The sequence below is a fragment of the Patella vulgata genome, chromosome 4 (genome assembly GCF_932274485.2).
Source record: "Patella vulgata chromosome 4, xgPatVulg1.2, whole genome shotgun sequence".
NCBI classification, from domain to species: domain Eukaryota; kingdom Metazoa; phylum Mollusca; class Gastropoda; family Patellidae; genus Patella; species Patella vulgata.
In genome coordinates this window covers 50,340,640-50,367,517 of record NC_065882.2, presented here as the reverse complement: position 1 = coordinate 50,367,517, position 26,878 = coordinate 50,340,640, and the positions used below count along the sequence as shown (strand labels likewise).

At 36.9% G+C, this 26,878-nt stretch overlaps 1 protein-coding gene across 1 annotated transcript in view; it reads left to right on the top strand.

Moving 5' to 3' along the window:
- The window catches only part of LOC126817929 (adipokinetic hormone/corazonin-related peptide receptor variant I), a 135,551-nt gene that overhangs the window by 95,205 nt on the left and 13,468 nt on the right, over positions 1-26,878 (top strand). The window contains exons 3-4 of the mRNA XM_050545102.1: positions 14,405-14,512; positions 17,318-17,381. Of these exons, the coding sequence (XP_050401059.1) occupies positions 14,405-14,512; positions 17,318-17,381 (172 nt within the window). The remainder of the gene's footprint in view (positions 1-14,404; positions 14,513-17,317; positions 17,382-26,878) is intronic.

The following is a 26,878-nucleotide window of genomic DNA, read 5'->3' as shown; positions in this document are numbered from 1 at the left end:
ATAAAAGCCAAACAGCTTTTTTTTAAATTTTCTTGAAGACAGTTAAGCCATCAATAATATGTATTTACTGTTAATCTGTATTCTATTACTACTCTAACAAAAATGATAAACTTGTTCTTGATATGGCTCAAAGATATAAATTTAGAAACCTCATACTGTAGGGATGAAACGGCCTTTAAAGGAGACTGGGATAATCTGTTCACGTGGAAAGCGATGAAGTTTTTATTTCTGATTCCTTCATTACACCGACCTGACTAACTTTATGGTAGTTTTTTTCCAAAATTATTTTATTCAAGTTGCATAAAGCAATACCGAAATTCATAGATAGCGGTTTATCGTCCTACTTTTCTACACCATCCAGGCTAATGAGACGAACTTACGGTGTGCCATGAGTGAAATTTAGCCCGGACAGCGGCGCCACGGTCTACTTTTATTACGAATAACAGCTGCAACGGTTTTCGTCCGACCCGAACTACTAGACACTGTATATGCCTACAATAACGGTAACCTCCGCAAATCACAAGGACGGAACTAATAATGTCAGAAATATTATAAAGCGTAGTTTTGCCAGTGTGTATAGGCTACTAGCTGACGATGTTATATAACCCATCGACATATATCTTTTTTATGATATAACCGATATATTCCGGCGTGGTTATCCGTCCCTTGTTATTGATACAAGACGAGGGTCTGGCACGGACAGTGGCTAGTCGTTCGGGTAGTATAAAGAGATATTTTTAGAGCATTAAAAGAATAATTTATAGATCAACAGTATATAAATAGTAATTGACTTAACTGTAAAATAAAAATAAAATAAAATTCTCCAAATCCTGCACTTGTCTTTAAAAAAATTAACAAATGCTGTTTAGCTTATATTTAAAACAGTATTTGCAAACCATATCACGTTCGATGTTGTTTTCAATTTTTACACTCCGCTAAACCATTCAACATGACGAAGAGCGAGTCGTTTGTGGCAACATAATGATCCCGCTCAGTGCTCAATCGCCAAATTGAGCACACGGTGGCGACACCAAACGACGTCATAATGATGGTTGCTAGGTAGAGGTATCAAAATTCTAAATTTGCTCGACGTTCATGATTAACATGTAAAGTGACAATGAAGTAGACATTTTTCGTCTTAATAATAGAAATAAGACGAAACAGAATTAAAATTTACACTGAACAAATAAAGAAGTTGGATTATACATTGTCTTAATTTAGAAATTACATGAATTGAAGTTAGAAATTACATGAATTAAGGTTAGAAATTACATGAACGGAGGTTAGAAATTAAACGATAGCATGTTAGAATTTTGAATCTAATATACCGCCATAGTTACAGCGTAGGTGTTTATTAGGTTTACAGTTATCCCCGCATTGTTAGCATAATCATGATTTAGGAACATTTTCAGGAGTGAAAGTTAGTTCGCTTTTTTTCAAGAAGATTATCACCGGTATCACATCTATGTATGCAGGTCACAATTTTATGGAATACAATTACTGCTTATTACTGAGCTACGTTTCGACTAGGCTTCTCTGGTCATTATCAAGCAATGATAAAATATGAAAATATAACAAGACAATATATACTTGTACACAACAATACTTAGTTAATGTTATACACGTCATTAATGTATTCACATGCCAAGCCCATTTGGATTTACAGCGGATTTAATATTTTAATTAAACCAGCGGCTGCCATGCAGGATACGCCCACATTTTCGAGAGATGGATAGAGAACAAGCTAAAAAGACAGAGATTTTTTGTACAATCAGGGGCCATAATTCAGGAAGTTACGGTCCGATATGCGCGAATATCGAAAGGAACCGAGATCTTTGGGTTATAAACTTACATTTCAAGTTTCAACAAAATCGGATAAAAATTGTGACCTCTATAGGGTCCACAACCTTGATATACCATATTTTTACGCTAATTGAGAACGAACGGCGGCCATTTTGTCTGTCAGTTTTGGGCCGATTTTCACGAAATTCGAACTCCGCCGTCTTTAGGGTGTAACAGTGATATAATAATACGTTGTTTTTTTTAAATCGGATAAAAAGGGTCCACAAGCTAAAAACGCGATTTTTCGTACAATCAGGGGCCATAATTCAGGAAGTTACGGTCCGATATGCGCGAATATCGAAAGGAACCGAGATCTTTGGGTTATAAACTTACATTTCAAGTTTCAACAAAATCGGATAAAAATTGTGACCTCTATAGGGTCCACAACCTTGATATACCATATTTTTACGCTAATTGAGAACGAACGGCGGCCATTTTGTCTGTCAATTTTGGGCCGATTTTCACGAAATTCGAACTCAGCCATCCTTAGGGTGTAACGGTGATATAATAATACGGTGTTTTAAATCGAATAAAAATTATGACATCTATAGGGTCCACAAGCTAAAAACGCGATTTTTCGTACAATCAGGGGCCATAGTTCAGGAAGTTATGGTCCGATATGCGCGAATATTGAAAGGAACCGAGATCTTTGGGTTATCAACGTACATTTCAAGTTTCAACAAAATCGGATAAAAATTGTGACCTGTAGAGTGTCCACAAATTGTGGACGGACGCACGTCCAGACGTCCGGACGGACCGAGGCGACGACAATATACGTCCACATGAAAATGTGGGCGTATAAAAATAGATAACATAGACACTACTCTGTTCTTCAAACGGCCATGACTCCGCTCAGAGTGATGAAATTTGACGGAATTTTATCAATATTCTTACCGAAATCTTATATACTATTCAAAAAAAGTAGGGGATATTTGATTTTTAAGTGTTATTAAAGTCACCTAATGAAACTGACGAAGAAACAAATGACAAAATGAAATGAAGTTCACATTCATCGATTTATTCCAAATGATCGTTAGACTAAGTAAGGCACAGACTGACCATTATAAGGGTAAAATGATACCCGGGGTCAAACAGCAAAGTTACCACAGCATCACAACCAAGTCAGTAACGGGTAAATCCTCCTCTGTTTGCCAAACAAGCATTGATCCGACGTGGCATACTCCTAATGAGACGTCTAAGGTCATTTTGGTCCAGATTGTCCCATTCCTGTTGCAACGCAGCAGCAAGTTCTTGGACATTGGCAGGACGTTGTTGACGTTGACGTAACCTCTGTCCAAGCATGTCCCAGACATGCTCGATGGGGGAGAGGTCGGGACTCAGTGCTGGCCAAGGTAATGTGGTGATGTTCTGTTGTTGGAGGTAACCTGTAACGATCCTGGCCCTGTGACATCTTGCGTTGTCATCCTGGAAGATGAAACGGCGGCCATGACGTCGTGCGAACGGCACAACATGGACTGCCAAGATGTTGTCCCGGTAGTACTGGCCTGTAACACGCCCTGCAATAACATGTAAAGCCGTTCTTCCAGCAACAGTGATGCCTCCCCACACCATAACAGAACCACCCCCAAATCGATCATGTCTGATGACGTTAACGTCTTGGAAGCGCTCGTTTCGACGACGCCACAACCTCCTACGTCTGTCCAAAAAATCAACAGTGAACCTTGACTCATCTGAAAACATCACATTGCTCCAGCGTCGATTATCCCAGTGTTGACGATCCCTACACCAACGACGTCTTGCCTGAATGTGATGATCTCTCAAACAAGGGATCACGCGAGGACGTCGGGCGCGAAGGTGACCCCTATGCAGTCGATTCCGAATCGTCTGGCCACTCACTCTCACACCAGTGTCTGTTTGAAGACGAGCGCTGATCTGATTTGCTGTGATGACACGATTTCTCAAGGCCAAGGTACGGATAAATCGGTCCTGGGCTTGAGTTGTCGCCCTTGGTCGACCTGAGCGTGGTCTGTCCTGTACAGATTGTGTATCACGGTATCTGGACCATAGCCTGCTTATGACAGACTGAGAAACATTCATCGTCCGCGCCACAACCGCCTGTGTTGTGCCGATCTGTAGCATGCCAAGGGCACGTAACCTTTCATTTTGGGTAAGCCGACGCATATCAAAATTTGTTTTCTGGTCACTAAAACAATTAAACTGATGTTCCCACCCTGGAATTCAATGCCACAATGACTGTAACATTCAAAGTCAGAGTCGTGCAAATCTTGGGTTGGACCCCCATGATGATCCCAAGCATCACCTGCATTCCATGCGGTAGCTATTGGTGCGTTTGGGCGTCACATGTAACTGGAAATGTTTCTTCTGTTAGGTTCTATAGTGACTTTTTTCGTAGTCATTTGCATATTTTAGTATTATGCCCCCGAAATCAAATATCCCCTACTTTTTTTGAATAGTAATATTGCATCCTTAAACAATTACAAAACTCAAGGTATTAACTAAAAGTGTTTACAGTCGCTTTATTAAAGTATAAGTTTTAAAATGACCAATGTTTGATTAAAATGTCGATGGGTAGCCCAGGCTTTGCAACTACGATCCCTGGTTCTGTTTAGAATTATTGCTATTGCTAGAGTTGTTGTGAGCTGCTAGCATTGGCTTTCTTTTGTTTTTGATTTTTTTATATCCCAAGCTTTGGATCACTCATACATTCATGTATAGCTTTTTATGGAAAGTCATCAGCATAACTTACTGCGAGACTATTGACTGTATAAAGAAACATATTTTTAACGGGCGACAGATCTTTCAAAACAACTATTGAGAATGTAAGAATAGTATTTTTGAATTACAAAAGAGCACAGCATTCCGAATATAATTTGCAGATTGAGGATAGTGTTATAGTGTATCTTTGTATATATTTTATTACTATTTAATTTTAGTTAAAATAGCAATTGACCAATGTCCGAATTGATATCTCGCTAATCTTTCAAGTCTTTTAACTGTTTGGTTTTAAACTTAATGTAAAGATATATATTACGCAATTATAGTTAACACGCGTTATTGCTATGTCTGTATCTTCTGTATTTAAACATCTGTTTCCTATGTACAATTTAACATTTCTGGTGAAATATTATTATATAATTATTTTAATCGTAAGCTTGTATATATGTTCCATAGTCTACTGTAACTTTAGACTGGTGACCGGCTCGCCCTAGCGATACCTATCTCGTTATTGTGACCGTTAGCCAATTTTGGACACTCGTTTATTAAAAGTACAATTTTAAATATTTATCTGAGTTTTCGTAGTTAGTGTTGGAATAAGCTACAACCCCAGAATACAGCACTTCAGCAATAGTAATAATACCAATACTAATAATATAATAATAATAATAAATTCGGAGAATTGCAAAAATAAAACCAAAACATACTAAAAATGTGTTACTGTGTCCACCAGTATCAAAATCCATGAAGTTTGCAAGTCACCTACTCGTGTTCTGTTATCTTTTTACATGGTAGACTTTACCTAAACTACTAGATGGATGTCCAACGAATTTGGTTGCCTGCGTATGCGTATTTGCATCATCAGAAGAAGTCTTAAAATTTTAAGACGCACTATAACAGATGTTATCAACGCTTTCTGAATTTCGCGTCTTACTGACCTTATCATTTCTTAAAGATATAACAGTTTTTGTTGGTAACTGAATTGGTAGTTTTAAGCGATTCGGTCTACCCATTCGTTTTATTAATGAACATGTTGTATAGGTTCCTGGTACCACCAGACTACATTATCGACTCACTGGTACTTTTTGATAACAGGATTAAGATGTTTGTTAACGATGTCTGCATCTCAAGAATTGACCACCATTAATCAACCCAAACACGTTTCCAGAAATTACAATGTGGTATCACAGTAAGTCGATCACACGCGGTAAAGTTCCTTGATTAATTAAGTGAGGAGAAAATTAATTGTTTTGGGGTTAGAATATCGTTAAAACGTCAACGAATATAAGCAGATTTTGTCCCTGGTTCATCATTCGTCACAATATGATGTGATGTATAGAATACTAGTTTTGTTTTTACTCTTTGTTACAAAATGGATAGTATCCATTCATAATTTGCCCAGAACACAAAGGTAGAGTTTTAACCACACGGCCCCTTTTTGGGTGATAAATGAAAAGCTATTTAATTAAATTTGTTGATCAGCCCACTCTAATATATAAACTGGCCCCAAATCAGATAGTTTATGCATACTCGTTGGAATATAAACTATAGGCATGTAGGTTTAACAGTGGACAATGGTCTCGCGTTTTGGATCTGTTCCTTGTGCATGTTATGTACCTATTTGGTTCTTATTGACATTGTTTAATAACAATCGAGTATTGATATCTTTAATATATAATATGTATATTTAGTATATTCCTTAGTATAAAGCTGCAATGATTATACGGTTCTTATTTTGTAACTAAAACAGTGTGGTGACATGCCAAACGTCGAAACGAGGAACCAATCCCTACGTGTTATGAGCATCTAGTGTGTCTTGTAATTGGTAATTGAAGTTAATTGGGAACATGGTGGGAGCAAGCGCAAAGACCCCCCCCCACCCCCACACACACACACCCTTCCCCGATTAGTGTTATCATACTCGTTTCAAAATATACACGGTAAATAAATATCATAGCTACAAAGGTCATGGAGTAAAGAAATGATTATATTATTTATTAAGATAAACATGGTTGTAGGGGCCAGTGGTTATCTGTTGGGGCAACTATGTCGCCAGCGATTATTCCGCCACTCCCTGTAATATACTCTTCCAAAAAATAGGGGATATTCAGAAACAATACAAAACTGCGGAAATGCACTGATTTTTTTATTAGAGGTAACCAGTGTATGTTAATAACAGGCCAATTGCCTACACATGAACATAAACAGTTCATATGGTGGCTTATCTGACGGCCCCATTTCACTCGCAAAGAGATACACTGTCAAAACTGAAAATGAACGTTTTTAATTTTTGTCTTAATAATGAGTAATTGCTCCACCAATCCTCAGACATTCAGCAATTCGCCGTGGCATGCTCCTAATCAACCGTCCAATCAGGATTTGGGTCAATCTGACTCACTCCTCTTGCAGTGTCATGGCCAATTCTTGTAGTATTGTCGGTTGACGTTGACGTCGACGACGTCTCCCGATCAAATTAAACGTAACACACTAAAGCAAAGTTACGCTAAACAGTAAATCTTATGCAAGAACCGATATGAAAGCAAACATGGATATAATAAACCATCAACCCTTCCTTGAAGTGTCAAATTTGACAATGAACCCCTCCCACGTGTATGGCGATATTGCGTGTCGCATGTGCAGCTCAGTGGTTCTGTTGGGGCGAGAAGTTCTTCATCTGTGAACATACTCTCAAAGCATGTCAAGTGTCCATGACTATTTATCATATCACAACCTGCATAGGTATTTGCATATCAATATCCCCTTCTTTTTTTGAAGAGTATATATTGCTCATCAAAACTATATTAGTATCTCCACCTCCCATCCTTAACCCAGTCGATGCAGAAAAGTTGGAGAGAGGGAGAAATGGGGTTTAACGTCCACTCGACACAAACTAGGTCATTTCAGGACTAACATATGGTTTAATTTTATTTCAATAATTCGTTTGCGCGTAGGGGTCTTTAGCAGTGTGCGGAAACCGGGGGACTCGGAGAAAACCCACGAGGTTGGACAGGCGACCCGACTCCTTGTCACGTACAACCGGGGATTCGAAACCACGCCAGTCGACTCAGTGACAGACTTTATGATACAGCGCGCGCACGCTAAACATTCAGCCATCCACCCCCCCCCCCCCCAGAAAAGTTGGATGTTACATTCCATTTCATTTCATTGCATTTGGGTATAATAACAGCGCTAATAATTTATATCTTTTTCTATTGAAAACGCAATCAATATCGAATCAAATTTGCAGATATACTATTCAAAAAAAGTAGGGGATATTTGATTTTGGGGGCATAATACTAAAATATGCAAATGACTACGAAAAAAGTCACTATAGAACCTAACAGAAGAAACATTTCCAGTTACATGTGACGCCCAAACGCACCAATAGCTACCGCATGGAATGCAGGTGATGCTTGGGATCATCATGGGGGTCCAACCCAAGATTTGCACGACCCTGACTTTGAATGTTACAGTCATTGTGGCATTGAATTCCAGGGTGGAAACATCAGTTTAATTGTTTTAGTGACCAGAAAACAAATTGTGGCATTGAATTCCAGGGTGGAAACATCAGTTTAATTGTTTTAGTGACCAGAAAACAAATTTTGATATGCGTCGGCTTACCCAAATTGAAAGGTTACGTGCCCTTGGCATGCTACAGATCGGCACAACACAGGCGGTTGTGGCGCGGACGATGAATGTTTCTCAGTCTGTCATAAGCAGGCTATGGTCCAGATACCGTGATACACAATCTGTACAGGACAGACCACGCTCAGGTCGACCAAGGGCGACAACTCAAGCCCAGGATCGATTTATCCGTACCTTGGCCTTGAGAAATCGTGTCATCACAGCAAATCAGATCAGCGCTCGTCTTCAAACAGACACTGGTGTGAGAGTGAGTGGCCAGACGATTCGGAATCGACTGCATAGGGGTCACCTTCGCGCCCGACGTCCTCGCGTGATTCCTTGTTTGAGAGATCATCACATTCAGGCAAGACGTCGTTGGTGTAGGGATCGTCAACACTGGGATAATCGACGCTGGAGCAATGTGATGTTTTCAGATGAGTCAAGGTTCACTGTTGATTTTTTGGACAGACGTAGGAGGGTGTGGCGTCGTCGAAACGAGCGCTTCCAAGACGTTAACGTCATCAGACATGATCGATTTGGGGGTGGTTCTGTTATGGTGTGGGGAGGCATCACTGTTGCTGGAAGAACGGCTTTACATGTTGTTGCAGGGGGTGTTACAGGCCAGTACTACCGGGACAACATCTTGGCAGTCCATGTTGTGCCGTTCGCACGACGTCATGGCCGCCGTTTCATCTTCCAGGATGACAACGCAAGATGTCACAGGGCCAGGATCGTTACAGGTTACCTCCAACAACAGAACATCACCACATTACCTTGGCCAGCACTGAGTCCCGACCTCTCCCCCATCGAGCATGTCTGGGACATGCTTGGACAGAGGTTACGTCAACGTCAACAACGTCCTGCCAATGTCCAAGAACTTGCTGCTGCGTTGCAACAGGAATGGGACAATCTGGACCAAAATGACCTTAGACGTCTCATTAGGAGTATGCCACGTCGGATCAATGCTTGTTTGGCAAACAGAGGAGGATTTACCCGTTACTGACTTGGTTGTGATGCTGTGGTAACTTTGCTGTTTGACCCCGGGTATCATTTTACCCTTATAATGGTCAGTCTGTGCCTTACTTAGTCTAACGATCATTTGGAATAAATCGATGAATGTGAACTTCATTTCATTTTGTCATTTGTTTCTTCGTCAGTTTCATTAGGTGACTTTAATAACACTTAAAAATCAAATATCCCCTACTTTTTTTGAATAGTATATTATAAACACGCATTGTATCGCGTCGAAGGTATAAATTAAAGTCTTGTTTACAGTGAAAGAGCTGTGTGTGTGTGTGTGTGTACGTATGAAGCACAGGCCCTAAACATACAAATATAATAATACAATGCTAATTTATATGAGGTAACCTTAAATTTTGTAATTATAATTTGCATTTTGTTCTATTTCCATTAAATGCTAGAAGTGACAAAATAAATATAAATACTACTGGTAATACAGAGAATTTAGAAATTTCTCTGCAAGTTATCTCGCTTTAAATGACTTCTACGCTAAATCTTAATATGGAAATAAAGCCCCCTAGAAAAAACTGAAATTTATTTACGGCATACCCAATTCAATGTATCTAAAGAACTAATGAACCATCGTATCTCTATGGTTACGGGTTTATATTTGATGTTACAAAAGGAAACTTTAAAAATGAAGCACGTTGAAAGTTAATAGATTGTATTCTTATGTTTTTCATAATCGGAACCATATTTATTCTTTCCTTTTCAAATAACTAACCTTTTTCAGATTTTCATTGAGTTCTCTGAAGAAAATCGTAACACAAGTATTCACAATGATCATCCTTATTACGATAATATGCCTAATTTATTATTTCAGAGTTCCAATGAAAATAGCATTTGGAAATAAAGTGTTGTTATTAGAGAAACGCATCGAATTTTAACAATTTCCATTTATTACGAGAGCTGGCTTTAAAGCTCTAAGCCTATCTGTGAAAGACCTGTACAAAGCCCATGGCTTTCATATATTTTTCTACATAGTCCCCTTCGAGGTGTACTCATTTTTGCCAACGATGTTGCAAGGCCTGCCTGGCATCATCATTACTCGGAAAATGGCAACCTACTAGTTTCATTTTCATTTATGGAAACAGGCTCAAAAGTATCAAGATCTGCTTCAAAATGGCGCATATTTTCATGGGGCAATATGTCGTGTGGTCAATCATCGACCAGCCGCTACCACCATGTCATGCACCCGTGTAATGTGTTCTTGAATGGTTGCTGTTGACCGCCTTCCAGGACGAGGGTCATCGCCAAGGCTCTCTCTGCCACGCTTAAATTCCACAGCCCACCCATTTACTGTGGAAAAGGAAGAGACACCATCCCCCGAAGTTGAGACCATGTCGGCATGTATCTGTATTAGGGTTAGTCCTTTCAGTTGCAGGTACTTGATGACTACCCTATAGCCAGTTTTGACCATTTTCTTTTACCCATTTTTCACCTTCCCATACTATTTTATGTACCTATGTATACTAAATAGGAATTTTTTTTATCCAGATATACTTCGAACAGCTTTATTTATTTCTCTAATACTTCAAAGATATTTTTTAGATTAATTTGCAGAAGGAAAAAGTTTAATATTGTGGTCTATTTAACTCGCACCGATGTCATCTCTCTGGGTGAATGTAGCAGCCTTGCAAATATTCACTGCTGATAAGAGTACACCCACTCCTGCTGTGCATTGACTGACCCGATAAATGCCAATATTCAGAACCTGTTGACAATGGTAGAATGTTTGTTTTAGTTCCTCGTCTATATGATGTTATCCTGACAACAACTACACGTTGGTATTTTTTGATACTTCCTAAATACTAGTAAATGGTTCTGGGAGCCTTCTGACTAGGATAAACGAATCTAAGATTCTTCCACACAAAATTAATCAGTATTATTCACGGAAATATAGCGGGGGTGTCTCCTTTACTGCTTAATTTATCGCCCTGGCTTCCTTTGTAGAATCAGTTGAAACACACTAGGGACAAGGCAGCCTTAAACAATGTTGACATTGAACCCAATGAGTATGTCACTGCTGGTACTATTAGATCTTTACGCAGCATATGACACGATACACCACTAATAACTTCTATCCCGGTGCCATAATGGTATTGTTTTAGAATGGTTTCAATCGTATCCTTAATATCGCCACCAATCTGTCATTGTCAACCAGAATATGTTCTTTTTGGCGGTGCTGTTCCCGAAGCTTTTGTTTTAGAACCAGTGCTATTAACCGTGTATTATTCAAAGCAGTCTGGGGATTTTCTCTGTATGTCACCAACTGTATGCTAATGGTACCCAGCAATTACATGTTACCGGATCAAAATATGATGCTGATTAATTTCCGCCAACACTATAGTTATCAATAATTTAGGCGTATTATTGGATAGTGGTGTGATTATGTTACAGCTCTATCGATATCATTGATTCTATCCCACCTTACTTATAGGAACAGTCATTGGTCTCCCTACAAATCAATTAAATAACCAGCCAATCCAAAATCTCACAAGAAGAATGATCACAAGATCTACATCGAAATGTGGATAACCTTTGAACTAACCTTGATTGTTGTAATCATCTTCGCATTGGTATCCCTAACTAAATCACCTTCAATCAATCCAAAATCTCATAGCAAGAATAGCCACAGGATCCCCAGCTCATTGCTACATAACACCGGTTCTTGGAACGACTGCTCATAAATACTTTGGAAGCATACCCTGTTAATTGATAGTGAATATATTCTTACCAGCGGCTGCCAGGCAGGATACGCCCACATTTTGCAAGACATGGATAGAGAACAAGCTATAAACAAAAACGATTTTTTGTACAATCAGGGGCCATAATCCAGAAAGTTATGGTCTGAAATGCGCAAATATCAAAAGGGACTGAGATTTTAGGAATATAAAGATATGTTATAAGTTTCATCAAAATCGGATAAAATTTGTGACCTCTAGAGGGTCCATATCCTTTGTATTACATACTTATACACAATTTGCGTACAAAGAGCGGTTATTTTGTCGGCCTTTTTCATTTCGATTTTCCCGAAATTCCAATTCAACCTCCATTATGTTGGAATGGTGATATATCTAAACGGTTTTTACAATCGGAAAATAAATTGTGACCTCTAGAGAAACCACAAGCTAAAAATGCGATTTTTCGACCAATCAATGGCCATAATCAAGGAAGTTACGTTCGGATATGTGTGATTATCAAAAGGAACCAAGATCTTTATGATAAAGACATATATTTCTATTTCATCCAAATAGGATAAAAACTGTGGCCTCTAGACGGTCTACAACCTTGATATACCACATGTGTACACTATTTGCGCACAAGGGGCGGTCATTATGTCTGTCAGTTTTTGTCCGATTTTCACGAAATTCGAACTCAACCATCATTAGTGTATAACTGTGATATATCCACACGTTTTGTTTGGGTTTTTAGGACCACAAGCTCAAAACGCGATTTTTCGTACAATCAAGGGCCATAATTCAGGAAGTTACGATCCGATATGCGCGAATATCCAGGTTTCATCAAAATCAGATGAAAATTGCGACCTCTAGAGGGTCCACAACCTTGTAATACCACATTTTACACTATTTCGTACAAGGGGCGTCCATTTTGTCCGGCAATTTTGGTTCGATTTTCACGATATTCGAACTCAACCATTGTTAGGGTGTAACAGTGATATACTAAAACGATTTTGTAAATCGGATAAAAATTGACCTCTAGACGGACCACAATGTAAAAACGCGAATTTTCGTACAATCAAGGGCCATAATTCAGTAAGTTACGATCCGATATGCGTGAATATCGACAGGAAACAAGATATTTTGGTTATAAACATGCATTTCAAGTTTCATCAAAATCGGATCTAGAGTATCCACAAGCTAAACACGTGAATTTTCGTACAATCAGGGGTCATAATCCATGAAGTTATGGCCCGGTACATGCCAATATCGAAAGGAACCGAGATCTTTGGGAGATAACTTTAAAAAAAATAAAAAGAAAGAATACTAGTTCACTATAATCATAACATAACCCTTTGTTAGTGGCATTTTTATTTTTATTTCTTATTCTAATAGCTTTGGTTTATAATGATGTATGCGCGAACTTTTATTCATCTTCGGGACTGTTATTTATGTTACTGAACGCCTCTGTAACCGTTTTGTTGTTTTCATTGTGGAATAACAGTCGTATTTGAAAATCAATAGTTTGTCCATAATTGTCATGATGTTTACCATTTAAACGAAAATTGTGAAATAAAGATAATACTTTAAATCCACCCGATTACATTTTATTACATACTTCGAGAAGGTATTTGTTGAGTAATAAAACCTTCTAGTAGTTTATCGAGGGCTGGCCGTCTTTACCGCACGGTACAAATATTATCACCACTAGAAGCAACAAATTCCAGAACAAACCAGAACTCATACCAAAATGGCCGCTTTATACAAATGAGTATTTAGGGGAATACTAACCCGAACCCTAACCCTAACCCTTTTAAGAGAAGTAAAACCTAAATTAGACCTAAGTTCAGTCTTTTAAAAAGGGTTAGGGTTCGGGTAAGTTATCCCCAAAATTCTCATTTATATAAAGCGGCCATTTTGGACTCCGGAAACACCCGAACCTCGATAAACTACTAGAAGGTTTTATTTGTACCGTGCGGTAAGGACGGCCATCCCTCGATAAACTACTAGAAGGTTTCATTACTCAACAAATACTTTCTCGAAGTATGTAATAAAATCGAATCGGGTGTTAAATCATAATGTCGGATGCTGCTATAATATTATCACGACTTAACTCACAACTCTCAAACTAGTCTGTTCAAAGAGAAAACAGATTAGTAACACTTCATATGTTTTGTCTGTTGTGAAAAATCAAAATACTAAATCGAGCTGGATTATTTCTGCAGAGGCTTTACGTTTATTTTGTTGCGGCTACGTAATTGTAGATCCACCGAACACATTTTAGACTAACAACATCAATTCGATTATGGTATTGATAAAACGTTCATGATGTATCCTTTTCTATGTATTGCAAGGGTCAATTATAGGAACAATTGTTCAAGTTTATAATTGGTTTGTTCCGCAATCAGTAATTACTAGTCGACATAAAAATATATAATTTGTCATTTGTTTTATTTAGCAAATGAATAGCTCCACCCACTGAAATCTATCTTAGCTTTTTTGTAATACTGTAAGTATGGTTCAGATAATTTGTTTTTCAGATCAACTGAGAGAGTCATCATGCCGAACAAAGATAGGGTTAAGAAGATCCGCCATGGGTAATATTGAAAGAGCCAGAATTAGAACGCTGAAAATGACTTTAGTTATAGGTAATTTTCTTTATAAATATAAAGCATGCATGTATTTTGTAAAACATGTTTGGGTTATAAATATGTATATTTTACATTATCTTCCTGTAGCAGTAAAGGGCAACGCATACTAAATATGTTTTTGTCAGGTTTTTTTTGTAAGGACAAATATGATAATTGTGCTGTAAATGTTTCGTTTCGAGATTCTGCTAAAAAAAAGTTTTAAAGTCGAATATAACTGGGTTAATTTGGTGTGTTATTTAGATTTGTGGAGGGACGTTTATTATTTGAGGTATTTGTGTATATCGTGCTCAGTTAGTGGGGTTGTCTTCTGTAATTGTTATGAAGGGTTTTGCTTTGGTCCATAACTTTGATTCTAACTAAGAATATTGTCAACTTCGACTATATATAGATAAGCAGTTTGGTCACAAAAAGATAAATGTGCAATTACTTAATATGTGTCATCCCTATATTATAAAGTGTTTGTTCGCTGTGTGTTTTTTTAAACCCAAAACTAGTTACAAATACAAACACTAGCTTCATCCACGAATGTATTATTTTAAAGAAAGACTATCTTATCACAAAATAGTTTATACTCATACATTCGATCATATCAGCACTTTTAGTTTTGACGAGTTTTCAGATTATAAAACTGTGCATGTGTAAAGAATCTGAGGACGATTTATTAGAGCACTATATTCCTTTGTGATGGATATATAATTAACAGCACATTGTGCCTTAAAGATACTTTATGTAAGACCTAAATCTGACTTGTGTAGATCTTTCGTTTGGCCTTCAATGTTAAATAATTTATTTAAATCTTGCATAATGGCATTAATGCATCTTTAAGAAAATACATGTAATTGTCTACACGTTATACATGTATATTCGAAATAACCCAAGGCGACTATTTGAATCTTTAAACTTATCTTACCAATAGACTTAATTGTATCCTTTGTTGCGGTCAACCCAATTCGACTAACACAATACAATAGTATAGTGCTCAATTTGAAAACATTGCCGCGAATTATTAACGCAAGATTGTCCCTTAAATTACGGGAAATTAGTCATTTAGTGTTTTCGACAGGTTCATTTATTTTTATGACCATGTATAAGTCTCCATGGATTCATATCAAGTAAAAGAAATGTAACCGAAATTTCTTCATCAGACAAAAACTGTTATGTCTGGGGAAATATATAGTGTAGATAAAAGATGGTTTGAATCATATATTTGTTATTACTACATATTGTATTAGTATTGAACCACGATAACGATATTAGATACTGTATGGAAATTAGAAAATATATTCTCGAAAAACTTTCGACTTATATTTACAATATTGTGTCATTTAGTGGGTATATTTCAAGTTGAAATATGTCATTATTGTTCCTAGAATTTCCAGAATGATAGACAGATATAAAATTAATGTTTCCGTGAGCAATAAATGATTTGATATAAACTTTCAATCACAGAGAACAGTGACAGGAGTTAGCTTTAAAGAAAACCCACACTGTCCACAAATCTTACATATGTGGTAGAATGGATTAGTCAGATTCCAAAAATAATTTTTTTAATAAAGATTTCTAATATGGTTGTAATCGTGACCCTCATATTTCGGATGTCAGTTGAAGGCAGGAGATTAGTTGCCGTTGTTGAAAGAAATACAGTGTTGCAGCAAACGTTTTTTTTAGCTCTCTGAAGGCGAAAAGTTTTTATATGAGAATCTGGATATCAGAACGAACCACAATTTCTACAAGATTAACTGATTTCAAGAAGACCAGAAAAAGCTAGAAGCAACAGAAAGAACCGAACCGTCATGAAAACGATGGTTCATATCGGTATATATCTAAATAAGATTGTCTTCTCCACGAGGATTACAAGTCGCAATCGGGCGTGTGCTCTAAAACGACAGACTAGGTGATCTTTTGTTATCAAAGACTACTTTATATTTCACATCCAACAAAATAAAAGCTCTGCATCGTGTATTCATGGACAATGCATTTCTGTCCTTATTTATAATAGATATACAGTACTTACAAATCACGAATCTCTACTTTACTCATTAACTACTGTATTACTATTATTCCGGCACATACGTATTTGACTTTTAAAGGAAACGTTAAGCCACCACCGATTAGCCAGTATCAATTATTAAGATATTTTATCCGATGCATACATAACCCATTTCGTCGATAATTAACAAATTGACACACTCTGTGTGTGTATCGTCGTGGGAGGAACTGCTGTGACCGTAAAAAAAATCAAGTCAGCATTCTCCGTAATGCATCGGACTTTTATAATCAATGTTACAATATTATAGTCTATGTGCCGTTCAAATGGTAATTATAATCAATGGATAATAATAAATGATATTCCTAATAGGTAGATACATGTATGATATTTGACTGGAAAACAAGAGCAAGTAGGTTAATTTCTGACAGCAAACTGTCAATATGTTAAGCTTTCCGATGATATTTTTCTTTTATAAAATCTCTAAAGTGATTTTGGAGAAGCAATTTAAAAACCACAATGATAACCATTTTATAATGAAATACCGAAATATATAGCAATATGGTGCTCATGTGGTTTTTCTTTTAGTTGATAAGAATTGATTCCACCCCACCCACAATTATTTTTGTGGTCAGTGTCGCAAACAAGTAAAGTAAATTTCAGAATGGGATATTGCCCGGGGTCCAGGACAGTTAACCGTTTATGTTTTCGGAGGCCATTTTCAAATTTAGAGATGCCTTAATATTGAACCCATTGCAAAATATAAGGGGCCATGAAAATAATATATTGTTAACATAATCTTTTCTGTATTTCAGTTGGTGTGTTTGTCTTGTGTTGGACGCCATATTTTTTGTTATCTGCGTGGTGGTGGTTTGACAGGTAAGTGTATGTATAGAACTATTAATCCCAAACTCTTGACATCGCGGGTTCCTTTACGTGCAAGCCAACGTGTACTTGGGACCTAGGATTTTCGTCCCATCTGACCGACAGGACGCTGTCCACCGTCATACACCACTGACTTAGCCAATATCCGGATCGAGCCACGGAACATCTGGTTACTGACGTAATCCCATTTCATTTAATTTCAATGTCAATGTAACAAAAATATGGGCGGATTGGCGGGCTCTTTCAGTGAATTCGACTGTTTAATCCTTTTTGGGTTAGACAAGTTACAGATGCATTATGTAAAATTTCGATAAAGACCTCACCTTGTTTGCTATATAATAGTTCAAAAATAGATAATGAAGAATGTATATATTGAAAATTTCATTAAAGTTATTTTATTCCGGCAATAGTTATGACTGTTTTGAGATGTAGCGTAGATTGTGTATTATTATAGCCACGGTATTTAGCCTCGATTATACTTTTTATAGTTAAATTTTAAAATCCATTTAAATCTCGGCCACCCAATGCTCGAGGGAGATGAGAGAGAGAGAGAAATGAGGTTTAATGTCCACTCGACACAAACTAGGTCATTTCGGGACTAACATATGTTTTTTTAATTTTTTTATTTCAATAATTCGCTTGCGCGTTGGGGTCTTCGAGGGAGATGAATATATCGGTAAATTTAGCTCTTACACAATGCATCTTTAAGGCAATTCTTGAGTATCCGCGATGATTGTGATGAAATTAATTATAAACCTGGACATTTGTTTTATTGTCTGGGACTTTCAGATATTTTAAAGACTTTATTGATCATTTGAAACAAACAATCGAGCCAATACAAATGGAAACCGTGTTTTAACAACTAAATGCGAAATGTTAGTGAATCCTAATAAGTATAGAACATGTAAGTGAATCCGATCAGCTTCTAGCGGTAATAGATGTAAATGTCGATCAAACCTAGATAGAATGTCAATTTATTCAGCACTCATATAACTAGATAAACTAAAAAGGAAAGACAATTCATGTATCAAAAAGCTTTAAATTGACATATCATACAATCGCATAAAATTCGAATTAACCCATTTATAAATATATCGGATGTCAGAATATTATGATGTATTGGGCAGTTTACGAAGTATATAATTCGATATGGTAAACATCTCTAAAATAAAGACTAAAATCTTGGGTAGGCGGAATTGCTTTGAAAATATAAATAACTTTACCAAATTTCAAGCCCCTTCGCTGCCCAAAAGACTGCATGTTTATCCAACAACAGTCCGAGTTCGTTAAAGAGTGTTTAAAATCAGTATTATATATTTATATTAGATTCAATGTATAAAGTTGCGTGTTCATTAGTGCAACAACTGCACAGTTCCCTTACAGCTCAACTACCGCAGTTCCACAAGGGATAACTAATCACAAACGTTAGTGTGGCTTTGTACGATTTGTCCTTTGGCGTCCATGAAGTCAAATGCCAACGAAACGTTAAATTTCATTTCATTCTTTTCATTCGATCGACAGATTGATGATATGACTATGTGCAATTGACAGAACTTTAATTAAGTCGGGTATTGGAATTAATTGCTATTTGGTGTGTAAATAAGATTGTTAAGTTTGCAAAATTATGTCTTGCAAACAAATTATGTATAACTCTGGATTATTGTAAAATATGTGTATGCAAATGCAAACAAGTGAATTTATAATGAATCACTATTATGCCAGTCAATTTTGAAATGAACATTTTGTTACCTTCACACTGTACAATAGACATTCAATTTATTTAAACTGCCTGAAACCATTGATTTTATAATTGCCTAATTAAATTCCTAATTTGCTATGCCTACTAGACAATTCTTTAAAGGTGAAGCTGTCAGTTCAGTCAGGCGTATATTGAAATAAATTGAAATAATTAAGCCCCTGGCTCATTAATTTTCACGCGCAAAGAATTCGGGAAGAATGATGAATAGTAATTTTGTTTGGGAAACGGGTATTAACTTAATATTTGGTAATTAACTACCTTATTTACTGCTGGGTTATGAAACACAATCAATACAAGCTTAACACAGATCTGTAAATCCAGAGCCTGAAGGTGAGAACACAATAAAGCTGTTCATTCTTTTCTGACTTCTCTGACTTAACAAAGTTGCTCTTGTCTGTTTTCCAACAATACAGTCAAGATTTGGGAGACGTTCTTAAAACTCGCTGCCCACCAAGTATAGCACATGTAAAGATTTGAGGAATAACACATGTGGAGATTCATCCTCGGTATCCCAATGTTCTCATTCCGTTCTACTCCACTATACCTTGGGTTAATCCATAGGATTTCCACGATTTCAAATTATGTGCCCTGACCTTGATTGTAGCTAAAGTCTACGAACCAATCAAAAAACAGTTTACAAACCAGTCGTTTCGCCTTCGTATTTATAAGTGTAGATAACCCTTTAGGCTAACTCCAAACCTTTACCGACGAGAGTAACGATTTATGGGATTGGTCGATAAAAATAACACAATCAAGAAGGGTGGATAACTTGAAAACGTGCCCCTCCCCCATAGATTAACCCAGGGCTTAGTGGAGTAGAACAAAATGAAACCACTGGGGATAACGAGGATGGTGGAGATTATGATGTAATGTTCCAGATTTTTCTGATTTGGTAATTCCAGCGAATAACCATATAACCATTGATTTCCGTGACATAAATAAAATGAGCATACCATTTGCCTGATATGGCATGAACGCCGGTGTTATGAGCATAATAATATTTTATTTAGTTATAGTTAAACCCATAACCAGGTAGAAAATTAAATTAAATGAAATGAGGTTTAACGTCCTACTGTTCTGCTCCGACTGGGCTAATGAAGACGGGCATACATCATACCTCGTACAATGTGCTATGAGGAAAATTTTGCCCTGACAGCGGCACTGCGGCCTACTTTTATATCCAATTCCGACTGTCAAGGGGCCTTTTACGTGCATGTCAATGTGTACACGGGACCTCGGTTTTTCGTACCACCCAAACGACTAAACGTTATCTTCTGTCCAGTGTAGTAATATGGACGCGACCATATTATGTCTAGAGACGTCATATCTCACTCACTCAATTTGAATGAGTGACAGGTTTTTAAAAAGGTAATATTTCTGGGTTAATAACAAAATAACACGCCTGGCACATCTGGTGGAAAGTTTCTACTGTATAGAAGGGTGGTTCTTGACGTCATGAGGCTTAGTAACCAATCATCATAATTAATTACATAATATTTGATATGTTAAATAATTGACAGCACTGTCTCGAGGACACTGCCATAAGACTGATTTATATCCTATAGAGTTTAGACACGCGTTGCGGGAGAGATATCATGTAGATTCGTTAGTAGATACCGCGCCTGTGGTTGAAGAGACACCATCTGGATTCAGGTCGTAAGAGAGCAAAATGATGTAGATATCCGGTAAGTCAATGATTCTCAACCAGTGTGCCGTGGCACACAGGTGTGCCGCAAGATCTTCCTAAGTTTGTCGCGCAATTTTGAACGGCACACTAAGAAAATGCGAAAAACTATGTGATCCCAAATGAGTGTTCACTGGTGTCTACTGGTAAGTTTATGGTTGTGTTTTTCTTTATTTAGTTGGGAATCATACTATTCGTCTATGACTAGTCTGTGTCTACGATTGTATGCCGTCTATGACTTGCCGTATTTTTATTTTGCAAAATTCAAATATTTCTCATATATATATATATATATATATATATAGCCAGGTGTGCCGTTTTGGTTATGTGTTCCAAAGTGTGCCATTGGCAAAAAAGGTAAATTCACAACGTAAAAGAAGTCCTAGACAATCACAAGGCTAATAAAATCTGTAACAGAGAAGAGGGTGTGTGTCACACGTTTGGAAGTATATGGGTTTGGGATTTTCACATCTACACCTGCACCACTAACAAGGGGGGACCACGCCGGAAAACCCCGATGAACATCATCGGCCAACGCAGGGATCGAGCACGGGACCTCCAGGTTAATGAGTCAGTGTCCTACCCACTGACCCACCGTGGCTCCCACGACCAGGTACACATAATGGTGGTAAGGGATCTCCAGGGAACAAGAATAGTCAGCATGTCGTCACATTGAATTTTATATAATGCACGCATCTTACATTATCCCGACGCAATTTGTCTATCACTAGCCACCTGGCGTCTTTGGGGGCTTGGGCTGTTCATTTTGGAAGGATGCGCAGAAATGTTCGGTCATGTTTAGATCCTCATCCATGGTTAATTTAATGCCAAGTTTAATTAAATTTTGCCCACTGTACTGTAACATTTCAGCCTTTACACAAAGTTGTGCGTCCGTTTATTTTTCTGGTAATAACATTTCTAGGTGTTACAACTAGAAAGTGGCCAGTTTACTTCTATTCCTTGTGCATGGGACTCGTGGCTGCTTCACTTGTTTTAATTTTCTTCATGTCCAACATTTAGTGCAATAAAAAGTAATATATAATTTTCAAGTAAGAATAAGCCGTTTGTCACGACATCGCATTAAACATATCCTTTTACATGGCAGTTTATTATTAGATTAGTAAACATCATTCATTTGGTGTCGTATTTCTTAATTATTTTCATGTTGTTTTACTTGACCTTATCAGGTCTGCTTTGGAGGATATGATAAAATAGTGTGTAGTATATTGTGCATGCCTACCATTAAGTTACCGAGTAGACAGAGTACGACAGCAAAAGGGAATCACTGCGTGGGCTAAGATTAACTTCGAGATTGTTCAAACCCCGGGCCGTTACCACTGTTTAAATTTAGCGGCCGTCGATCGATAGTTTAAAATAGGTTTGAACTATGTGAATTTAGCTGGCGGTAATATTATAGAATTGACTTGTAGCAACCATTAATGATCTGCCACGTGAGGCAGATGTGTTCAGTCATAAATCGACTGTAATAAAGTTAATTTGAACCAAGTGGAATTTATAAAGCAGACTTCAGGTAACACTTTGACGTAATGATTTCGGACTCGCAGTAATTCCCAGAATTGACAGTTGCATCAAGTAAATGAAATCAAATTTCTGTGACGCTGCGCAACAATTTGCAATTTGTTTCTATAGATTATCGGTGACAGTTTTATTTTGATATTATAGTACAGATAAAAACAGAAGTACCAATTACTAAGAAAAAAAAGTATATTTTTTCACAACACAAATCACACCACAGATTACTTACTTACCCCAATTATTGTAAATCCGGCGAAACGCCACGACACAACAACTAACCAAAGAGGCTTTATATATGATATTGGTGTAGATGTAAATAAGATATATTCGACAAGCTCACTAGGTGCTGTTTTATCGTCTATTACATGGATTGTGGTTGCTTTCTTTTGATTATCGTGAATTTACGCCTGGTGTAACCGCTTCGTGATTCTGACTAAACGAAGAACTAAAACTAAGACCGTTGGGCTAATTCGTGTACGTCTGAAAAAGATTAATATTACGGATGTGTCGAATGGATTTATCAAGAATCTGATTGACTATAGTTGGGAATTAATGTTATAGCCGGGAATTAATTTGCCATCATTGCTAATTTGTTAATCTTCCTGTATTTTCCCAACTGTGTTGTCTGAATTTGGGAGGGCAGTGGTCTCGTGCGGCTATGATAATATATATTTTTGATTGAATCAGTGCGTTTATACACGTTTTATTGGTGTTTTTCTATTTATATATTTCAGTTTCTCCAAACTGGTCAAATACTTGCAAGAGAAATATTTTGGTGATATAATCCCTTTAAAAACCAATATGTGCAAACTCTTTCATTTATCTTATTAAAGTTTGTCTTATATTTTTGAACAATTTCTATAACTAAAATGTCACGAACACCCGTGCTTCTTCGAGTAAGCCAAGACAGTATTGAAATAAGATAAAACCAAGTACGAACAATCCAAACCATAAGACAGAATTCGAAGTCCTAAAAAACGTTATAGGCAAAATAGTGTATTCAAGCAAAATAGTGTAATCAGCAAATGGACTGCTCCGCGTGTACAAATTACACGACAAACAGTGGTAACAGGTGTCCGGAAGAGTAAGCTTACCCTGCCTGGCGCCACACCCGCCATAGCTGCATCCAAACTATTAGGCGAAATCTCGGTAAAATAGCGTGATTGGCCAATGGACTATCAATGACAGCCTACACCAGTTGTGTTCCCAAAACAAACGGTATAGGCAAAATAGTGTAATCTGGCAAAATAGTGTAATCAGCAAATGGACTGCTTTATCCCAACAAAAAATCAACTCTTTCTTAAGATAAAACACAACATATCAATTAATCGAAAAGCCGCAAGTGGACTAGTAAATTGGGACATTAATCTACATTTGGCTCGAAATGGTCTTTGTCATTGGTATGTCGTTATCGCCAATGCGGGAATGGCGTGGTAGCCGCAAACTAAGTTTCTTACACGGAGGAGCTTTTACAAATTTTCAATTGACCATTAGACAGGTCTGTGTTTGATAAATGATGTTCTACGAAATCATGATCAAAAATGAATTTCTTGATACACGTTAATTAGAGAAGTAGAAAAAAACTAACACGCAAGATGGCCATGATCTACCCGTGATGATGTATGTTCTTCAGTGTACTGCATGTCCAGCTTTGTTATCGTAATTTGACCGTGACGCACTGTAAGTAAAGCATTGCTTGTTTTAGATCACGGGCGAAGAGGGATTAGATGATAGAAATAAGTAATGATTTTTTTCTTTGTGTCTTTGCTCGACCTATGAAATCAATCCTTCTTTATGCGAGCTGCTTAACAGACTGAATAGAAAAGTATATACATCCATGCCCTTGACTGTGAAGAAAAGTAAAATTATCGATTTTCGTGAATATGTTAATTTGTTTTCAAGATGGAAATCTGATTAATTTGTTTTCAAGACGGAAATTTTATAGAATGTATGAGGTCAAATTCAGATTTATTTATTAGACAAATAAATGACACATTCAAATCCACAGTGATTCAATTCTAAACGTCCGCAACATACAATGTGTTTTCGACGTCTAAACCACATTGTCTAGTTCAGTGATAGGTTCCCAGGCACAACACCATATTCCGAAATGTACAGCGATTACTAGATTTGTTTGCAAGGGCCAATAACTAAATAAATTTCGACAACGTTCATCCATATGACCAGTTTGAAAAGGTATAATAACAAAATACCTACATGTACAGTGATCAATAGGGTTCAAAGGCGGGTGAGAGTGAGGTTTAACAAAATGACACAAACTAAGTCATTTCGGTACTAACGTGGTAAATTTTTATTTAAAAAATCCACACGTTTGGACGGTCGAGCCACCTCCTTGTGTCGTACTACGCCACTAGAATCAACGACAGACCATTCGCTCTCCCATCTCCCTTGTTCGTGTTTTATTTCAAAATAATTTATCAAGCACATTGTTTAGGAATAAATTTTCATTCTGGTATTTTAGGCGTTTGGGTGTCATTGTAGAAGACACGTTAAAACAGGGGAGCTTTATATTTAAAACTTCATAGACAAAATGATGTCAGTTTTTTGTTATGTAGGGTGGGTTTAGAATCCAAAAAGAGCGTTTGAATTTGCAGTTTTGTCAGGGGTTGGTGAATAATCACAATTTTCAACGGGGGCATCAGGGTGTATCATTATGTGAAATCGCATCCGAAATGACGTTATAATAATATTTTTTTTATATACTCATCGATTGCCTGCCTTCCATCTCTGGAATTAACCACAAGTACTAACGAGTGTCGCCCAGAAGTTTACATAGCTAAACAAAAATTTTGTCGAACCTTTCTTTCTTTTTGTATTTTTAGAAAATTTAGTGGACAGCACAATCATATAACTCGCAAACGTGCATATTGTCTTGTCTGATTTTACAATTGTACAATATTTTTCAATTAACCTGGTTGCATTTAGCCAGGAATAGTATTGGTAATATAATGTTAAAGCGGGTTTTATCAAGGGGCTTTATTTAAGATGCACGGCGATAGCAAGCTGAATTAGTATTACAAATTACACAATAGTTCATGGATGAATTACCCATTTTTATATCTTGAATCTGACATAAATTTACTATTGTAAATAAATAAATACAAAAGCACCCTGGAACGTTGATTGCGCGTTGGTTTGTCTCGCGGGTTACTATTTCCATGTGTGGTGCAGTCTATTTCTATGTGTGGATCACACAAACTGAGATAAGAGGTTAGTGAGAGACAATAATAAGTAGATTTATGTTGCTATGTTGGCAGCCTGATCATTCATGTAAAGTGAATTAACACATATCTGCATACACCTACTGAAAGTATGCTTAATTGATCAAAGACAGAATCATCCTAAAAAAGGAAAGCCGACAAATGAAAATTAATCGATATCCGTGGAATAATTTATCATGCATGTAAATTTCTTTTAGTCGTTGATTACAGAAGAAGCCTTCTGCCAGTTTTAATTTTCTCACAAATCCTAAGTTAAATGTATCTTCCTATTCTATATTTATATCAAATAAAAGTGAAATGGGGTTTAACGTCCTACTGTTATGACATGAAAGGGCTGAAGACGGGAATATATTCATATCCAACTAATCATTAGTTCACGAGAAGAATGCCACCCTGAAAGAAATTTAGAAAATAATTTTTAATATACACCCATGGTGTTAACGTCTACCTACACCTAAGGTGATATCAAAGACAAGTGTTTCTCAGAAGCCTGTAGTAGGTGAAAGGTTCGTTTAGCGCTGGTTCGAAATAGAGGAGCGATTAAGAGATTTTACCGCCTCATTTTCCTTGATTGAAGGCACAATTTTAACTATTCTCTTTAATTATTTTTATAGAGTTATTGTCGTTGCGCTGCACATTTTAGAAAATTGTGCATGTCATAGTAACAACAATTAATATGCATTGGACAGATTAGTAAGATGAATAAGCTTTTAAAATCCAACAATTTCATTAGTTACTTTCACTTTGTGGAATTTTATGAATGTTATTGCTACAAAAGCTATATTCCGGTCCGCTTAAACTTTATATGCGTTCTATCATTGATTGTTGCGCAGAATAAGTCTATGAAATTACATTAATACCCGGTTATCACTTCCAGAGTTATCACCCTTTCAGTGTTTTTGTGTTGTTTTTAATTATCAAATTTTTATTTGTCTTTACTTAAATAATTATACCAGGGGGAGTGACTTGTCTGCTGTTGTAAATGTTTCTTTTCCTAAAGACCAGTTGAATTAGTTACAGTTTAATACGCCGAATAGCTGTCTAGAACGATTCCAAATCAAGTACACAAGACAAGTTTCTAGATCGGAAGTGATATTTCGTCCATTAAAATGTTTTTGAAAAATACATTATAGTATATGAAAGAATATTTACCTCGTTGTGCTTGGTTTTGAAATATACATTATAGTACATGAAATAATGATTACTAAGTTGGCTTGGTTTTGTTTACAGAATGGATTCGGGCTTGTAATTAAGATGACATTGTGCTGTT